Source organism: Lepus europaeus, chromosome 22 (genome assembly GCF_033115175.1).
Source record: "Lepus europaeus isolate LE1 chromosome 22, mLepTim1.pri, whole genome shotgun sequence".
NCBI classification, from domain to species: domain Eukaryota; kingdom Metazoa; phylum Chordata; class Mammalia; order Lagomorpha; family Leporidae; genus Lepus; species Lepus europaeus.
In genome coordinates this window covers 3,742,045-3,762,296 of record NC_084848.1, presented here as the reverse complement: position 1 = coordinate 3,762,296, position 20,252 = coordinate 3,742,045, and the positions used below count along the sequence as shown (strand labels likewise).

Below are 20,252 nucleotides of genomic sequence, written 5' to 3'. Positions count from 1 at the left end.
CAGCCTGGCCCAGTCCTTGGGTCCCTGCCACTCATGTGGGAGACTTTAGTTTGGCTGGCTTCAGCCTGGCCCAGTCCTGGGGAGTAAACCAGCAGAAGGGAGATCTGTTTTTGACTCTGCCTTTCAGGTAAAGAAATAAAAATTAAAAGCTGCAAACTGTTGCTTAGAGCAACTGAAGATGACCTAAATAAACACAGAGATAGTTCCTGTTCACGAACGGGCACTCAGTACTGTGATGGCGTCTCCTGCAGTGGTCCAAGATTCCATCCTGGCCCCTGACCACCCATCCCTGAGGGGTTCCCAAAGCGCTGGTGGGCGACTGCGCTGGAGGGCTGGGCACGAGCTGCCCAGCTTGAGTTGGCTTTGTGCGAGTGGTCTCTAGAAAACAGCTGGCCGGGAGGCTGGTCTGAGCGAGGAGGACTGTGAGGTGAGACCACAGGGGAGGCGGAGGTCGGCCCAGAGTCTGATACCCATAATCTCCCAGTGGTGGAGTTATGGATGGGCCTTATTTTCTCCTTTGTGGTTTCTTGTTTTTGACAAATGTCTTTTGCAGAGCACACTTATTTCCAGCGTAATCAGGGGAACAACAACCCCATGGTTGATTCCTGTGGGATTTTCTTTTTGCACTGCTGTGTAGTTTGAATATTTCCCAGGGAGATTGTATTTCTCTTACAATAAAAACCAAAAAGGCAGGCAGGCTGGCAGGCGGGAAGAACATTACCTGTGGCTAAAGCAATAGATCCTCTTCCCAGTCTTGGGAGAGCACAGGAACCCCCGAGGGGGCCACATCTCAGAAACCAGCACGTGGGATCCCAGGCACGGGGCCGGGCGGGTGACTGCACTGCTCTGTGCCTGTCATGTTCTTTTCAAGTCTGCTCCTTTGGTTGGACACACGGAATGTCTTCAGCAAATCTATCAGGTCATCTTGGAACATTTGACAGAAGACTTAACTCCTGAATTCTGTGAAGGCAGTTTGAGATCTCTAATTACTTAATTGAAAAAAGACAGACACTTCAGGCTGCCTCAATGTTTGAGAATTAATCTTTAAAGCCTGACAGTGAACATTAAATTCAATTAGGGAGAGCGACTGGCAAAGATCCTTCTCTCTGCCCGGGGTGGCTTTGAGAGATGGCTGGCTGTGCCGCGCTGAATCTGAGGCTGTCCCCGTCTGGGCTTCAGTCAGGAGAGCCAGCGTGGCTGCAGGGTTCTGGGTCTCCTGCATGGGTGCAGGGGCCCAAGCGCTTGGACCATGCTCTGCTGCTTTCCCAGGCTGTAGCAGAGAGTGGATCAGAAGTAAGCTGGCCGGGACTTGAACCAGCGCCCATATGCGATGGCAGCACCGCAGGTGGCGGCTTAACCTACTGCACCACATTGCTGACACTGTGTATGTTTTTTAAAAATTTAGTGAAATCCATATCACAACAGGTTTACCATTCTAGCCACTTCACGTGGACAGGTCAGTGGCAATGCGTGCATTCACTGTGCTGTGCAACCACCACCATCAGCTGTCTCCATGTCTCTTGTCATTTCACAAAATGGAAACCATGTCCCCAGTTAAACACCAACTCTTTGCCCCACTCCATCCTCCCAGCCCCTGGCAACCAGCATTCTCCTTTCTGTCCCTGAAGTCCACTGTACCAGGGACATGGTATCAGTGCGTCACACCGGGTTTGTCCGTTTGTGTCTGGCTTACTGCACTCAGCACGTGTCCCCAGGGTTCGTCTGTGTTGTAGCCCGGGATTGTGTTCCTTTTCAGGCTGGCTGCATTTCTGTTGTATGGATAGACGGTTCTGTTCGTCCGTTCATCTCTCAGCAGATACTGGGGTGGCTTCCTCCTCTTGAGAGTTGTGAATGCTGCTGCTATGAACCGGGCTTCAAATTCTGGGGCTTATATCCCCGAGTGGAATTGCTAGGTCACGTGGTGATTTCTGTGTTTAATTTTTCAGGAATTATCTTGCTATTTTCCATAGTGGCTGCACTAATGTGCCGTCCCACCAGCAGTTAGAAGGGTTCCAATGTCTCTGTATCCTTGCCAACACTTGTTGTTTTCTGTCTTTTTGGTAGTGGCCATCCTAACAGGTGTGCAGTGGTGTTTTACGGTGGGGTGAGCATTGTGGCACAGTGGATTAAGCCTCCATGTGTGACACCCACCTAGCCTGGCAGAGCGCCAGTTGGAGTGGTGGCTGCTCCGTGTTTCTGATCCAGCTTCCTGCTAATGCGCTCGGGAGGCAGCAGGTTATGGCTCAAGTGCCTGGGACCCTGCCATCTCATGTGGCAGACCTGAGAGGTGCTGCTCACTCCTGGCTTTGGCCTGGCTTAGCCTTGGCTATTACAGCCTTTCGGAGAGCAAAGCAGTGGATAGAAGATTCCTCTCTTTCTGCCTTTCAGATAAAAGAAATCTTAAAAAAAAAAAAAAAAAGTAATTGGCCTCGAGCTTTGTGTATGCAGCGTGTCTTAGGTCCTCGATGTCTTTTACCATCTTGCATGTTAGCTGTTGATCTAGTTCTGTCGTTGTACCTTGTTTTTTCTATTGCAGTCACACCAGCACATAGTTTTGAAAATCCGTGTACATGGTTTGGACTCTGGCTGCTCTCCACAAATTCTTATTCCGCTCGAACTCCTCAGGCTGTTTCCTCTGTACTTCTGTGTGCACCTCTGAATGTTAATGCCGCCGTTTCTTGATTTTCCGGCTGGAGACCCTGTGACCCCTGTTGAGGAAGAAAGGAACTGTGCTGTCTGAACACTCGGTGGAGGCTTCTCCTGGTCTGTTGTTTTCTTGAGCTCAGGTTTTACAGAGTCCCAGGAGCTGTGCTCTCAGAACTCTGATCCTTTGTGTTCTGAGAGCTTCCAGGACTCGACAGGTTGGATTTTCTCACCTTTAATGGGAAGGCTGCCCTAGGATCAGGTTTGTGGACGTGCGCGCTGTGCTCCGGGTTCTCTGATTAAAGAAAAGGATGCCTGTTCTTCCTGATGTTGCTGCCGGGAAGTCATGGGATCTGCTGCTCAGAGCCGCGGCCGCCGCGAGCCCCCGCCGTGTGTCCTGCAGCAGCAGGGCTGTGGCCATGCACTGCTCAGACGTCGCCGCCTCAGTCCTCCTTGCCGCCCTGGAGCCGGGCCCTTCTCATCTCCACTCCTCGTGACTGGCTCCCACCGGCTCGTGCTGGTGGCAGGTGCTCCTCCTGCTGGTGGGGACAGCACCTTCTCCAGCCTGTCAGGACCTGAGTATGGGGACTAGCACTGCAGGGCACTTGCAGGTGCCGGTCCTGGGCCTGCTGTTGGGTTCAGAGCTCCCCAGCCTCTTCCTCCGGCTGCGTGGAGCTTGGAGCTGCTGGGTTGCTGTTGAGAAGCTGGGCCTCGCCTCTTGCACCCGGGGCCCTGGCTCTAGGGGTGTGCCGCTCTGCGTTTGGGGTTGTCAGCCGTTTTCCAGAAGTCATGCAGGCTGCGTTCTCCCGTGAGCCTCATTTTGCCATGGGGAACCGGGTAGGAATGAGGAACTGTACCTTCTCTCCCCAGAAGGACAGCACCTACAAGGCTGATTGTAAATACAGGTGTGGCGGGTACCTTTCTGCAACTCCGTCTCAAAGCAGAGCCCAGGAGTGTGGGCTGGCCCTGTGCAGCGCCCCCTGTAGGACAGGTTTCAGGGTGCAGGTGAGCCAGGGACAGGATTCTCTGGTGGCCAGCAGGTCTGAAGCAGTCTTGAAGGACTGGGTGGATGAGTGTCAGCCACTGGAAATGCCATTATCTTAACCTTGGAAAAAACTGCGGCAAAAGATCCCCTCGGCTCCTAGCCCTGAGCCTTCACAGTTCTGCAAGGGAAAGTTTAACACCTGCATAGCGTTTTGATGGTAAAATAAAGGAAACCTGAGGCTGGTGCCGTGGCTTAACAGGCTAATCCTCCGCCTCATGGCACTGGCACACCGGGTTCTAGTCCCAGTTGGGGCGCCGGATTCTATCCCAGTTGCCTCTCTTCCAGGCCAGCTCTCTGCTGTGGCCCGGGAGTGCAGTGGAGGATGGCCCAAGTGCTTGGGCCCTGCACCCCATGGGAGACCAGGAGGAGGCACCTGGCTCCTGGCTTCGGATCAGCAAGATGCGCCGGCCGCAGCGGCCATTGGAGGGTGAACCAACGGCAAAAAGGAAGACCTTCCTCTCTGTCTCTCTCTCTCTCACTATCCACTCTGCCTGTCAAAAAAAAAAAAAAAAAAATTAAAGGAAACCTGGTTCCACTGTGAGACCTTTCTCCCCTTGCAGAGTGGCCGAGCCAAGCCCTGCAGGTGAGGCCCTGCTGCCACGTCGGGTGCTGTCTGTGTTCTCCCTGCAGGTGTGGAACGCCGTGGACTCGGGGCGCTGCTTGCAGACCTACTCCCTGCACAGCGAGGCAGTGCGGGCCGCCCGGTGGTCTCCCTGTGGCCGGCGCATCCTCAGTGGTGGCTTTGACTTTGCCCTGCACCTAACAGACCTCGAAACAGGTGTGTGTTTTCTGTCATTGCTCTTTGTGGCAGCTCTCTGGGAAAGGCTGTTGGTGGGGCCGTGGCCATAAGCCATGGGAGGATGCAGGACAGTGCGTGAGGGGCCCCAAGACAGCTCATGCTTTCCGAGCTGTCTCCAGACCACCTGCTGGTTGGAAGCACGGCTCCCCACGGAGGGTTTGAGGCAGGCCTGTGCCAGCCGGCCCGTAGGACAGAGCCCCAGGTTGTCTCAGCTCCAAGCTGCAGGGCTGGATGAGAGGTGGCTTTTTTTTTTTTTTTTTTTTTTTGATAGGCAGAGTTAGTCAGAGAGAGAGACAGAGAGAAAGGTCTTCCTTTTTTCCGTTGGTTCACCCCCCCAAATGCCCGCTGTGGGTGGTGTGCTGCGTCAATCCGAAGCCAGGAGCCGGATGCTTCCTCCTGGTCTCCCATGCGGGTGCAGGGCCCAAGCACTTGGGCCATCCTCCACTGCCTTCCCAGGCCACAGCAGAGAGCTGGACTGGAAGAGGAGCAACCGGGACAGAATCCGGTGCCCCGACCGGGACTAGAACCCAGGGTGCCAGCGCCGCAGGTGGAGGATTAGCCAAGTGAGCCACGGCGCCGGCCAAGAGGTGGCTTTTTAATCAACTTCTGACATGCAGTTTGTATTGAAATAGATTTAACTTTATCTCAGTGTCCTTTGGTTGGATTCAGTTTAGGATTCCTGCCGATCATTGTGGCTGCAAGGCGGTGAGGAATGATCCCAGCCCTCAAGGAAAGTCTTCACATGAGGCCTGTTTCAGAGCTTGCACTTAAATACGTTTGGGTGAGGTGCGCTCACGCTGCATGTAAGGGGATTCTTGACAGGCAGGCCGAGACGAGGGAGAAGTCAGCGGGAGCAGTTTTCCCTCCCTGGGCCCCCTGTGCAACAGGCGCTGCTGGTACCTGCTCTCACTGCTGCCCGCGGTCTGTCTTGTCCAGGTTACAGGAGAGGACAGGCCAGCGTGTGGTGGAGCTGGGATTCAGCCTCCGCCTCCTGGCCCCAGCCCCCGCTTCCGTCAGTACCCACATGGCCTGCCCCTCTCAGGGCAGCTCCTTGGCCACTTTTCCACTGGGCATTCTCCAAGGGCTTCCCTCAAGACCCCGGGCCCATCTCTTGCCCACCTGGTCCAGCAGTGGTGGTGGTGAGCACAAGATGGTAGTTCTGGGGCCCTCACCGTGCAGCTCATCCCCAGCAGCCGCAGGGGTGCAGAGTGGAAGCACAGGGGAGTGTTTTGGGGTAACTGGGGGTTTGTGTCCACCACCAGGCCCTCCTGGCTTCTGGGCCATGGAGCGCAGCATCATGCACGTTCAGAAGAGACGGGGTAAGTGGGGTGGTCCGGGGCCTCCCCGCCAGGTCTGGGGAGCCTGCACTCAGCCTGTCTCATCGCCACTGTAGCTGCTGGCAGTGATTCTGCCCACCTCCTGGGTGAGTAGACTGAGGCTCAGTGCTGATGTCACCTGTGTGAGGCCTCCCAGGGTGCAGCCCATGGGGACCAGGAGCTGCCTGTGCCACTGCAGACCCTGGGCTCTGCAGTGCTGAGTGGCAGCGACATTGTCTCATGAAGCGCCTCCCGAGGCTGCCAGGACCCAGGGGGTTTGGTGCCGTTGGTGATGGCGATGTTTGGGCTGATGATGGCGGCGGCGGCAGCACTGATCACCAAGTGCTCACTGTGTGGAGGACCTCCCTCTACCTCCTTCCTTCAGGCCCATCCAGCCTCCCAGGTTCGCTCGCTCACTCACCAGTGCCATGGACCTGCCTGGCAGGGCCAGCTCTGCCCAGCGGCAAAGCTTGCTGCCTCGTGTGGCCCATAAGCCACGCTCAGTTCAGGAGACACGGAGTGGAGTCAGACCAGTGCCCACCCTGGAGTGCCCATGTCCAAGACAATGAGCAAGACCCAGGAGCTGCAAGAACATGGGGCCTGGAAAATCCAGAAAGCCTTCCGTCCTGAAGGAAGGGAGGAGGACGAGTCAGGGCGGGAGGGCGCTCAGCTGATGGAACAGCAAAGGCAGAGTCGTCCAAGGAACAGGATGCCATGTGGTAGGTGCCACATGGCTGTGGGAAGTGGGGGAGGTGGGCTCCCCCACCTGTGGGCCCCCAGAGTGACAGGTGATGCTGTCAGGGGACTCACATCAAGTTCTCTGGGTAACAGTGATGCCTTCACAGTGGGCTTTTGTCATGTTCTGCTTTCTCAGTCATCAGATATTAAACACGCCTGTGTGTGTGCGTGCGTGTGTGTGCGTGTGTGTGTGTGTTGGGAGGGGGCTTCTGCAGTTTTTAGACTTTCAAAGAGATTCCTCCTGCCTGCCGGGGGAGGGACTGGCACGACCCCCGGCAGAAGGGGCCATTGCTGAGTTCTGGAGCAGGAGAGGCTCGTGGGTGCTCTGGGCCAGTCCTCTGGGAGCTGTGGCTGGGGACATGAGAGTGGAGGAAACTGGCAGGTGCTGTTCTGAAACTGTGGCTGGAGGACCACTTGTCGGGCTCTGGGCCCAGCGCTCCCGGTGTGTGTGTTGGGTGGTACAGAGAGCAAGGCACGTCTCTGTCCCCTGTGCACTGCCAACCCGCTGGGGGGCTTCTCCACTCCGCTGCTCTGCTGGGAGCGGCGCCCCACTGGCTCGTCTGCTGAGAGCCCAGTTTCGTTCTCTCTGCAGTGCCTTCACCTCCCGTTTGCAGAGCCTGGTGCTGGGGCTGCAGTGGAGAGTGTGTGGGACGTGCTGTGTCCCCAAAGAGGGCATGGTTGAGGGGTTTGGACCCCAGCCTTGGGGGAGCCCCACATGGCCTCTCCTGCCGTGGGTGGTTGTTGGTTGCTGTGTCTGTGTCCTTAGCTAGTGTGGCTGTTCCTAGAGGACAAGGCCTGCTGGTCTCCATGCCGCCCATGAGCTGGCCACAGTCTGGCTTGGGTGTGTAAGGACGAGACAGAGCTGAGGCTGGCCCTTGCTGGGTCCTCTCACCCCAACAGGGGCTCCTGGGGTGAGGAGGGCTCCCCTGTGTCAATCACCACCAATCCCGCCTCATCTCTGCATGTCCCACTGCTCTGATTGTTGCCGGGCTCTCCCTTTAGGGCTTGGGTGGGCCTTGCAGCCCTGTGGTCTGCATCCTGCCTGACACGTCTCGTCTCTTCTCTTCCCCGAGTCTCATCTCCATTTTCACTTGATCTGCCTTTTTCCGCCCTTGGTGATTTGGCTTTTTCATTTCAATCTAATTAGAACTCCCTGCCAGGGGAAGGCCACGCGGGGCATTCTCGCCGCAGCGCGCTGGGAATTAGTCACTCGGTGCCCATTGTCATTAATGGGGATTTGGCGCCAAGGCCATTTATCCTGGTGTCCTCAATCAATACAGTTAAAAATCTGTGGGTTCTGAAATGTCAATACGCAGCCTGAAATACGGAGGGCCAGCAGCATTTCGTGTCGTTAATTTATAGTTCTGACAGGCTGTTGGCTTATAGAACAACCATGAATCAACACTTAAATAAAATCTGCTCACAGATTAATTATTCTGGTGCTCCTGTTTCAGTCTGTAATCTTCCTAACAAAACGTCTCTGGTGCGTGGGGCTGAGCCGGCCTCAGGAGTGCGGGCTGACGCCACCAGGGCCCCAAGTGTCGTCTGCTTTGTGAGTCACCTGCTCCGCACACCACAGCAGCCAGTCTCCTCAAATCCCCCATAGAGCCTGTTCGTGTTTCTTGCCCACCTCTGCCCCCCGCAGCCCCCAGCAGCCTCCAGCCTCACTGGTCAGGCTGCCTGCTGCAAGGGGTGCAGGGCCCCCGTGCTGAGCACTTGCTGAGGGCCCAGAGACCCCTCTTTCTGGAGAGCACACCCTGGCTGAGCAGCTGCCTGGGTCAGCTCTCCCAAGGTGCACCCAGCCCAGCCGGGCCATCTCCACAGTGCCCCTGGCCCCAGCTCCCGTGTGCTGGAAGCTGCAGGAGCATGGGCCGGGTGCAGTGTGGGCTCTCTCACCTCCTCCAGCTGAGCAGACAGGGGCTTTCCCCTCACTGCCACCTCTGTTTCTGTGCCAGGCCGGAAGAGCTGTGACAGTAAAGGCAGAGGTACCTGCAGGTCCTCAGCCAAGCGCACGCCTTTTCTGCTCAGTCTCCACCTGTGTGGCCCGTGCTCCGGCTGAGCTGTCCAGAGAGCTCTTGCTATGGGGCCATTTCTGCGAAGAGCCGTGGTCCCCTGGGTGCCTTCCCAGCGTGGCTCGTGGTCCCACCAGTGGGTCTCTGGGACAGACTCTGAGGAGGCCTTGAGCCTTAGTGCTCCTCCCAGCCTCGCTCAGGCTGGGGGACAGCTTCCTTCTGGTAAGGGTGCTCCTGTGTTTGGAAGCTGGGTTGGGCACAGGGACCCCCACAGCCCACCCTCCAGCCTTTCCCTCACTCAGATGGCCCCTGCTGCTCCGGGTGTGCCCTCATCTTTGGATGGGGTCATGATGTGTGGACATGAGTGGCCAGTGGCCCATAAATGACCATTCATTTCCCTTGTTTTCTGAGAAGTGTTCTCCTGTACCTCTGGGGCTTTCACAGCATGACGAGGGCCCCCATTGCAGAATCGCCACCAAGAGAAAGAGAATGACAGATGGTCTGCACCTCGCTGTGAGTCAGGCCCAGCTCTCCAGCACCTGCTAAGTGGGAATGGATGAGTGGGTGTCAGACCCTGTGTCCGTGTGGCTCACTCAGCCTCCCCACTGTTTTTATCCCCACTTCCCTGATGCAGACACTGAGGCTTAGAATGTTTGTGGACTCTCTTGAGGCTACCCAGCCGATGGGAACAAAGCTGGGCCCAGCTCCGGCCTGCAGCCTGCCTGCCGCACGTCCATTTTCCCTCCGTGGGCGGACAGTCTGCTTGGCCCGACCCGCTGGAGCCTGCTTGGCTCTCGGCAGGCAGCGGCTTGCCACCTGCAGAGGCTAACGAGGGGCCTCTGGGGAGAAGGCGTGCCCCAGACCCTTCTGACTGAGCCTCTGATTAAGTGGCCGGCTGAAGGATGCTTCTCCCACCATCGACAGCCGCGCTGCAGTGGGAGCAGCGCTGGCCCTGACGACTTCAGACCACTTGGCGTGGGAATGGTGAGCAGCGTCCAAATGAACACCATGGCGCTGCGCCCAGGAGCTCATGAGGCCCTGGAGAAGGGCTGCACGAGGGGGCTGTTGTGGGGCTAAGCCTTAAGAGGGAGCGCTGTGGAGGGGCCAGCCCGCCGCCTCCAGGCTTTCGAGCACTGAGTCTCCCCAGCACATCTCAGGAGGACTCGGTTAGGGGCCCTGCCTGTGCCCCGGGGATCGCACAGGAAACATGCAGCCTCAGTGAGCAGACACGGGGACAGAGCATCTGACACTTTTTCTGTGTTTGCTCCTTTAGCCCCAGGGCCTGCTGCTACCAGATCCAGAAGCGAAGGCTCAAGGGGGCTTCTGTAGCCCAGCGAGGGGCGGCTGGCGATGGTTCTCACGAGCAGCCCTTCGAGGGCCTCCTTGCCCACCCGTTTCCTCCCACCCTTGCGGGGAGACCCACAGCGTCTCCTCCTCCTCTGGTGTCTTTCCCCACTTTCCCCAGAACTCTGTGGGTGCCCCCCGCCAGCTCCCCTCTCTGGGCCTCTCATGAACAGGCCTGTTTCCAAAGGCTGCAAGGCCAGTTTCCACTCCCACGTATGTCCTGTCTCAGCCTCGTCTCCTCCCTCTCACTCCGTCCAACACGGAGGGAAACATTGACCCCAGTTCTGGTTGTGAAATCCGATGTTGCCAAGCTTTGTCAAAATGCCACGCCAGCCCCTTACCTAAGACTCTGGAAAAGGAGCAGGTAGTGTTTACCCCTCGTGTGGCCTTCATGTACACGTTGCACGGCAGTGCGGTGATGTCTTAGAGTTTGGCTGCCTTCTTAGGCGAGGCTGCTTTGGTTGACTGAGCCTGGGTGCTAAACCCCGTCCTGCACGTCTCCTGCAGAATGATGGGTTCTGACACCTCACAGGTAAACCAGGGGGCACACCTTGTTTGCGAGTTGAGAACAGCTTTTTAATTTTATTTTTTCTTCCCATTCTTTACTTGTGGAGAATCGAGTCTTGTCCAGGTAATTAAAAGCAGTGGCTGAAGTTGTCGTCAGGGAAATTGCTGTGATTGCTGTGGTGTCATTTGTCACTGATACTTTGCTGCTGCCACTGCCGTCCACCGGGGCCCTGTCACTTGTGCGGGCTTCCTCTCCTCCGTATGTTGTTTCTTATTCTCACAGTTACCTTTGAAGACAGGCTTTACGCTCCTGATGTTACAGCTGGGGGCCCCAGGGTCCTGGGAGTGTCGCTGACCGATGTGCAGGCCCATCTGGCTCTCAGCTCAGACCCTGCCCGGGTCTCTGCCTGGCTTGCCAAGATGGCCCCTGTTTCTTTCTTTCTTTCTTTCTTTCTTTCTTTCTTTCTTTCTTTCTTTCTTTCTTCCTTCCTTCCTTCCTTCCTTCCTTCCTTCCTTCCTTCCTTCCTTCCTTCCTTCCTTCCTTCCTTTCTTTCTTTCTTTCTTTTTTTGGACAGGCAGAGTGGACAGTGAGAGAGAGACAGAGAGAAAGGTCTTTCTTTTGCCGTTGATTCACCCTCCAATGGCCGCAGCGGCTGGCGTGCTGTGGCCAGCGCACCGCGCTGATCCGAAGCCAGGAGCCAGGTGCTTCTCCTGGTCTCCCATGGGGTACAGGGCCCAAGCACTTGGGCCATCCTCCACTGCACTCCCGGGCCACAGCAGAGAGCTGGCCTGGAAGAGGGGCAACCGGGACAGGATCCGGCGCCCCCACTGGGGCTAGAACCCGGTGTGCCGGCGCCACTAGGCGGAGAATTAGCCTGTTGAGTCACGGCGCCAGCCGGCCCCTGTTTCTGATACCGAGTTTTGATTTGAAAGTTAGTGAGCTCCTTTCCCCGTTAACTTGGAGTCAGGATGGTTAAATTTACAGCTGGCTGCATCCTTCCCGGAGGACGCGTGTAATGGTATTGATTTGAGCTGAATGAGTCATGCGCTCCTGCCTGGGAACAGGCGCTCCATCACCAGGAGCCGGCGGCATAAGCGCCCCTCGTCAACACTTCCCTACGCCTTCCTCAGCCCGTGGCTGTGAAGGGCGGACGAGGGAAAGGGAAAGGTCAGGAACAGCTGGCGGCTCTGCTGCTGGGGTGCAGAGAGGTGGGCTCTGGGTTAGACAGCTCCCGACCCGGTCCTCCCAGCCTGGCTGGCTTTCTTGGCCCCGGACGAGTCTCTCACCTCAGCGAGCTTCCATCTCCCCTGCTGTGAGGAGGGGTTAATGACACGCAGCACCTGGGAGCCAGGGTGGCACATGCCAGCTCCAGGAAGACCCGGAGGGCACAGGACCGGGAGTTGCTTGGTCAAGGCGGCCCCTGGGCTCCCTAGAGAGGCATTGTGAATGCCCCTTCTCCTTCCTGGGTTTCTTTTGGTCAGGACCAAACACCTGTTGTATTCCAGGAGCTAGACTTGCTGAATGGAGAAGGAAGGTCCTCGGGGACCCGGAGCCCTGCATGACGGCAGGGTCCCCAGAGGTGGACATCGGTGGACCGTCTGCGTTGGTCCAGTGTGGCAGGCTGGACAGTGCTGCCTTGCAGTGCTGGTGGGGAGGGGAGCACTGGCCCTGAGGATGGCACCCGGGGTGCAGGGGGAGTTTCTGCCTTGTGTCTTGAACGTGTCTTCCTTGAATGACGCTTTTATTTGTATCATGATTGATTCAAGGAGAAAAAGAGATGATTTCTCGTAACTCTGAGGAGATCCAAGCGGTTTGTGTACATTGTAACCAGATCAATAAATCCAGCGTCAATGGATTAAGTTCCCTAAAACTGCACCTCCTGTCACAAGAATGCACTGAATAAACAGAATTTTGTGTAACAAGCGAGCGAGATGGTCTGAAAGCTAAAGGGTCCCTGGTGACCTCCGTGCTCGAAGCAGCGCAGGGAGGGGTGTGAGACACTCGGAGAGGCCTGGAGGAGCACGAGCCCTTCAGGCGGCTCATGTTCACGGTCAGGACACTTACCCAGCCTTTATCCCCGTCCCTTCACAAGTGCACAGGCCAGCCCAGCACCTGTGCTCTCAGTGCCTCACGACAAAAGCTCAAAAATCGTGAATCTCTCAAGGTTCCTGCTCTCGGAAACCTGCATCCCCTGGTTTTGGCTTTTCATCTAACCGAGGGTGAAGTCAACAAGTCGAGGCTTCGTGTTTTCCAGCTGTCTCAGCTGCCCATTGTTTGCTGTTGGCCCTGCTCTGTACAGCACTTCACCCCTCGGTAGCCTCTGTGGGGGCCCAAGGTCCCTCTGCTAGAAGTGACAGTGCCGGGCCTGGGCGGCCCTTTGTGCCCTGGCCTCACCTCTGCACCGTGCCGGGAGGTGACGGTCCTTGTGTCTGCAGCCAAGTCTTGCTCCAGGCCTCCTCACTGATGACCTTAGTGGTTTGCGTTAGGTGTTTGGAAACTTACTAAACAATTTAAAGGGGCAGACATTGTGGCTCAGTGGGTTAAGCCGCAGCCTGTGACGCTGGCGTCCCTCAATGGAGCTCCAGTTCATGTCCCTGGTGCTCTGCTTCCGATCCTGCGAAGGCAGTGGAAGTGCCTTGGGCCCTGCATCCATGTGGGAGACACAGTTCCTAGCTCTTGGCTTCTGCCCTGCCCAGCCCCAGCCATTTGGGCCATTTGGGCCATTTGGGCCAGAGGATGGAAGATCTCTCTCTCTCTTTCTCCTCCCTCCCTCCTTCCCTCCATGTCACTCTGCCTTTTAAATAAATAAGTAAATATTTTTAAAAAATTCAGTGGTCTTTCAGTTTTGGCCCCTTTTCACAAAGGAAAATAGTGAGAGCCTAGTTATTTTCAAGTAAACCTGGAAAAAAATATCTACTAGAGCTCATCTTCTAAATGGACAATCCGGGTATTTCAAAGACCGGTTCTCGGGAACATTCAGAAACAGGCTCAGAAGTGCTTCTTTAGCGGGAAAATGTCAGTCATCATCTTTTAGCAACTCAGCATTTCCTTACATCTTTCTTACCTGTTGTTGACAGGATTCTGTCACCGCACTTTCTGGGACAAAAAAAAAGAGAGAGAGAGAATTCACTGTCGTTTCTGAAACCGAGCACCTGGTCCTGCGCCGTGTCTGAGAGACGAGGGACGGCCTTTCCCCAGGCAGATGCAGTCCTGTCCGAGTTCAGGATCAGCAGCGAGTCCCAATGAGCTTGAACCCAGGACCTCGGAAGTGGTCGGCATGGTTGCCTCTGTGGGAGAAAAGACCCGTGGCTGGCCTGGGCCTTGTCGGTGGTGCTGGGGGCCACAGTGGCCTCCACCCCCTCCTGCTCCCCGAGGACCATCCCCCAGCACCTGGCTGAGGCGAGCATCCAAGTGCTGCTGCCACAGTGCTGGCCCTGTCTCCGGCCTGGGCACAGAGGCTGGGGGCCGCCCCCCGGCTGTCCCCCGGCTGTCCTGTCCACCTGCGGGGCCTTGCTGCTGCCACAGTGCTGGCCCTGTCTCCGGCCCGGGCACAGAGGCTGGGGGCCGCCCCCCGGCTGTCCTGTCCACCTGCGGGATTTGCTAACCACGCACAGCATGGGTGGTGTCTGATCCCCAGTGCTAACACAAGGGGCAAGAAAGGATGTGGGCTCCAGGTGAGTTTCAGAAAAGGAAAGTGAAGAGTGAGTTCGAGAAATAACAGATTTCCAATTACATTAACTCACTGGGGAGTGATTCTTCATTTATAAAAAGTATTTCCAGAATTTTCTTTCTTTTTTCTTATTTTTTGAGAGGCAGAGTTATAGACAGTGAGAGGGAGAGACAATGAGAAAGTCTCCCATCTGCTGGTCCACTCTCTAAATGGCCGCAACAGCCGGAGCTAAGCCGATCCAGAGCCAGGAGCCAGGAGCTTCCTTCAGGTCTCCCACGTGGGTGCAGGAGCCCAAGCACTTGGGCCATCCTCTACTGCTTTCCCAGGCCACAGCAGAGAGCTGGATTGGAAGAGGAGCAGCCAGGACTAGAACCGGTGCCCATATGGGATGCTGGTGCCACAGCGCCGGCTCCCCAGAATTTTCTGTGATGACAAGTGACTGGCAATGGTAGGCTGCTAGGAAACAGTAGAGAAAAACAAAACCAAACACAGCTAACTCCATCAAGGTAAAGGTGACACTTTACGAAGAGTAAGAGAGGAATGCTTTTCAAAAAATTCACACTCCGAAGAGTACATTTTGAAAACAGATGCTTTAAATTATTTCCATCATTATGTGATTTTTGTAGCCAAAAGTGAAGCAAGTGTGTCACCTATGGAGGCTCTGATATCTGCACCGTCAGCCTGGGAACACTGCTTTTCTAATCTGTTCCAGAATTCCTTAAGTGAAGACTTGAGCTGGGTTATTACAAATATGAGAATGCAGCGATACCTTGCGGTTGGTTGCAGGAACCTTTATTTGACATTAGGGGGTGGAGCTTTACTAGCCAAACTTTCACAGACCCCTTTGCACCACTAACAGACGGGACGATGTCTGCTGTGTGGCCAGCAGGTCCAGTGTTCAGTGGATGAGCCCAGCCCACACCCAGACGACTCTCTGGTCACCAAAGTTCCCTGTGTTACAAAAAGAGGGAGCATACCCAGTGCTGTTGCTCACTAAAGCTGTTGTAAGTTTTAAGGATTTCAGAGAGCTCCCGTGGTATTCTGGTAAATGGCGTATTAAAATGTATTTTAAAGTGTTGGTGGTTTTATGCTTGTCTCATCCTCTGCAGTGTTCTGTCTCTGGTACTTTTAGATGTTGGTAGTGCCTCGGTAGCGCTAGCACATTGTGGGACTCGTCAGCAGACACCCAGGAGTCGCTGATGCGTGCGGTCACACAGCTTGGGAGACTGGCTGTGGGCAAGCTGGACTTACAGAGCCTCCCGCTGTGCCTCTGTGAGCACTGATGGATGACTTTCCTCTCCCTACCTAGCCACTGGGTGGGGGTCTCAGCACATGTGACAGGGGTGCCTTTAGGGAGCACTCCTTGGGTTGAATGAGCAGATGCTGCTTCCTGGGCTCCCACGAGCACAGGTGATGCTTGAGGCCTTGGCATCTCCTTGGCCAGCATTTCCTTGTGTCTTCAAGCTGCCGACTTCCTCAGTGCAGTGGAAGCGTTCCCGTGCAGAACAGCTAAGGTTTTCCCTGCTGGGCTGGGGAACCCTTGCTGGTCACTCAGGTGCCACACATGTTGTGTGAGCCCTGCCCCTGCGGACATGTGCAGCCGTGGCTCTCAGACTGCCTGGCGAGAGCGCCTCCTGAGGCCAGGCCAGTTTCTCCATGCAGTTTCAGGAGGATTAAGTGAACAGGTGAGAATAGCAGCCGGCCTTTCGGACACGGAGCCCACCGTGGTAGCGGGCACAGAGCCCACTGTGGTAGTAGAAGGAGCCCACCGTGGTAGTGGAAGGAGCCCACTGTGGTAGCAGGCATGGAGCCCACTGTTGTAGTGGACAGGAGCCCACTGTGGTAGCAGACACGGAGCCCACCGTGGTAGCGAGCACAGAGCCCACTGTGGTATTAGACACGGAGCCCACCGTGGTAGCGAGCACAGAGCCCACTGTGGTAGTGGAAGGAATACCAGCTTTTGCCTGCCCTGAGTGCTTGATGTTCCTGAAGCTTCCATAGCTGACCTCGGGAGGGCCACTGTGGTAGGAAGGCCTCTTTCACACTGTGTGTTTGCACAGTGTGATAAAGCTTGACAGCCATCTGATGCCTGATGGGGCAAGGGTGAGCTCTGCCCTGTCCACTGTGCGGTTTGGGCCACTGTCATCACCCCGAGTTGCCACGCTCCATAGTGGCTCCTAAAGGATGTGCCTGTGGAGGGCCGATCCTAATGAAACCTCGTGGAGCAGTCCTGCCGCAGGATAAGCAGACAGCTGAACCAACTGCACAGCCGTGGAAGTGCTGCCCTTGCAGAGCCTTGCTGCTGCCACCTGTGAAATGGGCCTGGGGCTGCCGACGAGTGATCCTGTGCTGCCTGTGGTCAAGGATGCAGCCTTTCAGCCGAGCCTCGGGGCAGGGGCTGGCCACGGCGCGCGGGCCAGCGCTGCCACCATTGCTGCTGGGTTTCCAGAAAGCTGGACCTCGGCGTCCTGTTTGCCATGGACTTGGATAGTGTTTGGGTTGTAAGAAGCTTGTTCTGTGATCTGAGTGTTTCCTAACCCTGTGCCCTCTTCCTGTGTTGCAGGAACCCAGCTGTTCAGTGGGCGGAGTGACTTCAGAGTCACTACCTTGAAATTTCACCCGAAGGACCCCAGCGTTTTTTTATGTGGAGGCTTCAGCTCCGAAATCAAAGCTTGGGATGTGAGGACTGGCAAGGTAATGCCCTCCGTCCCAGGCTGCCCGCTACGGGGTGCTCGCCTGGACAGCACCCCACCAGGGAGGGGCAGCGCCTACGTGTGGGGCCTTGGTGACGCAGTAGCCACACGCAGCGTCTCATCAGTGCTGAGCCTCGTTCCTAGACGGCTGGAAAGAACATTAGTGAGTTCTGTGCAACTCTATGTAGCACGTTACTAGAAACACTTGTTGGGCAGCTACTATGTGCATGCTATGTCTCCCAGGTGACAAAACATGTCTCACCCTTGGGCTCCTGGAGGGCGTAGGTCACTGGTGTGGAGAGGCGCTCTCTGTGTGTGTGTATCTGTTTGCCTCTCTTCACTCTGCAGAGCTATTTTAGGGCGGGGATTTTGTCTGTTGCTGACGCTCTGGCTCCTGGAATGCGCTTGGTAGATCACGGCTGACGGAGTGATGGGTGGAAGAGGAAGGCGGTGATGCAGAGTAGTTGAATGCAGGAGTGGGATCCACTTGTGTGTGGTGCTGGGCTGGGTTTTGGGCTCCCCGAGGGGCTTTCGATGCTGGGTGTCTTGGTTGGCAGTGGGGAGCCCCAGGCGGTGTGTGAGCAGCAGTCGGGAGCAGGGCCGAGGGAGGCTCTGGGAGATTCGGAGGGTCCTGGCCTTGGTGACAGCAGTGGCCCTGGCGGAGATAGAGTGGTGGGGAGGCTGTGAGCTTTGCCAGAGGAAGAGCCCCGGGCCTGACTTGAGCCGTGGTTGCTGTTTAATCTGAGCTGCAGTGGCCTGGTCTGAAGGAGCCACAGCCTCTGCAGCCCTTAGGGGTCGTGCGCCACATTCTCTGCTCAGCCTGCTAGAGGTGTGGAAGAAGACGGTGCGAAGTGGCAGAGCGTCTTCCCCGGTTTGGGACTCCGTGGCCCACCCCGAAGGGCTGGAGTCTATCTGCAGCGCTCAAAGACTACCTGAAGGCATCACGGCTCTGGGGGTGCCTCCTGCCCCCACCCTGGACAGGTGCAGCCTCCAAGCAGGTCTGTCCCAGGCAGAGGACCCTGCACGTGGTCTGGGTGGAAGAAGTGAGTGGGAGCCTCCGGGGCCTCGATTCCAGGTTCACCTTCATGTTTCAGAGCGGCCTCTGCAGGGAGGCCCTGCCCAACAGGCTTTTTGATTTATTTGGGAAAGAGCCTCAAAACAGAGACCCCTTCCTTTAAAGTGAGCGCACAGATAAATCTAGCTTGAAGCACGTCCGGGGGAGGCAAAGAGAAGCACGCTTCAGAAAAGCAGGGGGGGGTGTCACGCCTCTCTCTTTTACAAAGAAACTTTTTACAAAAATATCTGAAAAGAAAGGAAAACTACCCTCAAAGAAGTGGACACAGTGGAGTTTTTAAAAAAAACACTAGCGCTCTCTGCACTGGGATATGAATACGCGGTAAATGAAAGAAAACGTTCGACTGCGGCGTGCGCTCCGGAATCGCTGAGCTGTGCTGCTAGGAGTGGGACCTCTGATTACCCAGCCCCTCTGACAGCCTCCCCGAAAGGTGCGCCCACTGTGTTTAAACTCTAAGACCAAACTCGTAAGAAATTGTGCAGTGAGGATGCCATGTAAGAGTTGGTTAAAAATACCGGATTTTCTCCCAGGGCAGATGCCAGCTGACGGGCTCTGGCAATGCTGGGGCAGATGTTGCTGTGACTGATATCGGCGTGTGTGTGAGCGGCTCCCGGCCGACCGTGTGGGTAGAGGAATCTGTCCGCCGTTTGTTTTTACTTCCTGTTCAACAACAGTCCTCCCCCACTGGGTCATGGACTCAGGGACACCAGCTGCCCGGGTGTCTCAGATGGCTCAGCAAGGGCGGGGGCCACAGGCTGCTGCCCTGCGGGGGCTCCCACAGTGGCCCACTCCCTGCTGAGCCCCTGCTGTGTGGCTCTGTCCCAGGTGCTGAACCCCCATGCCGGGGTGAGCAGCATGGATCTAGCTGCCTCAAGGACAGCAGTGGGGACCACAGGTGGAAGCAGGGGGGACACAGGTCAGAGCTTAAAATCAAGACGAGCTTCCCCTCCTGTAGGCACTGGGGAGGGAGCGCTTTGTTGTCAGAGTGGCACGTGGACATGTGCCAACACTGGGAGTTTAGGGAGAGAGGGAGGAGGAGGAGGCATGGTAAAGCTGGCCAAAGGTAAACATTAGTAACATTTTGATGTCTTTCATTTTTCTTTTCCTCTGAGGTTTTCTCTTTGTTCTTTTTTTTTTTTTTTTAATAAATACATCTTTTTCTTTAAAAAAAAAGATTTTTTATTTATTTGGAAGTCAGAGTTACACAGAGAGGAGAGGCAGAGAGAGAGGTCTTCCATCCTCTGGTTCATTCTCCAGTTAGCCACAATGGCTGGAGCTGTGCCAATCTGAAGCCAGGAGCCAGGAGCTTCTTCCGGGTCTCCCACATGGATGCAGGGGTCCAAGGACTTGGGCCATCCTCTACTGCTTTCCCAGGCCACAGCGGAGAGCTGGATAGGAAGTGGAGCAGCCAGGACTCGAACCGGCACCCATATGGGATGGCGGTGCTTCAGGCCAGGGCGTTAACCCGCTGCACCACAGCGCTGGCCCCTGTTCATTTTTTTTTTTTTTTTTTTTTTGACAGGCAGAATGGACAGTGAGAGAGAGAGAGACAGAGAGAAAGGTCTTCCTTTGCTGTTGGTTCACCATCCAATGGCCGGTGCGGCCGGCACACTGCGGCCGGCGCACCGCGCTGATCCAAAGGCAGGAGCCAGGTGCTTCTCCTGGTCTCCCATGGGGTGCAGCGCCCAAGCACTTGGGCCATCCTCCACTGCACTCCCGGGCCATAGGCAGAGAGCTGGCCTGGAAGAGGAGCAACCAGGACAGAATCCGGCGCCCTGACCGGGACTAGAACCCAGTGTGCTGGCGCCGCAAGGTGGAGGATTAGCCTATTGAGCCGTGCCACTAGCCCCTGTTCATTTATTTTTTTATTTTTATTTTTATTTTTGACAGGCAGAGTGGACAGTGAGAGAGAGACAGGGAGAAAGGTCTTCCTTTGCCGTTGGTTCACCCTCCAATGGCCGCCGCGGTTGGTGCACTGCCACCGGCGCACCGCGCTGATCCGAAGGCAGGAGCCAGGTGCTTCTCCTGGTCTCCCATGGGGTGCAGGGCCCAAGCACTTGGGCCATCCTCCACTGCACTCCCGGGCCACAGCAGAGAGCTGGCCTGGAAGAGGGGCAACCGGGACAGAATCCGGTGCCCTGACCTGGACTAGAACCCAGTGTGCCGGCGCCGCAAGGCAGAGGATTAGCCTAGTGAGCCGCGGCGCCGGCCCTGTTCATTTATTTTTAAAGAATACTTATCTTTATCTTGAAAGGCAGAGTGCTGGTGGGGCGGGGCTTGGGAAGTGGGAGAGAAAGAGAGAGAGAGAGAGAGAGAGAGAGATCTATGGTTCACTCCCCAAATGGCTGCAACAGACAGGACTGGGTAGTCTGATGATAGGAGCCAGGACCTCCATTGAGGTCTCCCACA

The 20,252-nt window shown here is 56.1% G+C and overlaps 1 protein-coding gene across 5 annotated transcripts in view; it reads left to right on the top strand.

The window, feature by feature from the left end:
- WDR25 (WD repeat domain 25) overlaps positions 1-20,252 on the top strand; it is a 143,021-nt gene that overhangs the window by 77,574 nt on the left and 45,195 nt on the right. For 4 of the 5 annotated variants that reach the window (XM_062181613.1, XM_062181614.1, XM_062181611.1 and 1 more), the window contains exons 3-4: positions 4,319-4,466; positions 16,639-16,769. The exons of the other annotated variant lie outside the window; for it this stretch is intronic. In XM_062181613.1, coding sequence (XP_062037597.1) covers positions 4,319-4,466; positions 16,639-16,769 — 279 coding nt within the window. The remainder of the gene's footprint in view (positions 1-4,318; positions 4,467-16,638; positions 16,770-20,252) is intronic. 5 annotated transcript variants of the gene reach the window in all.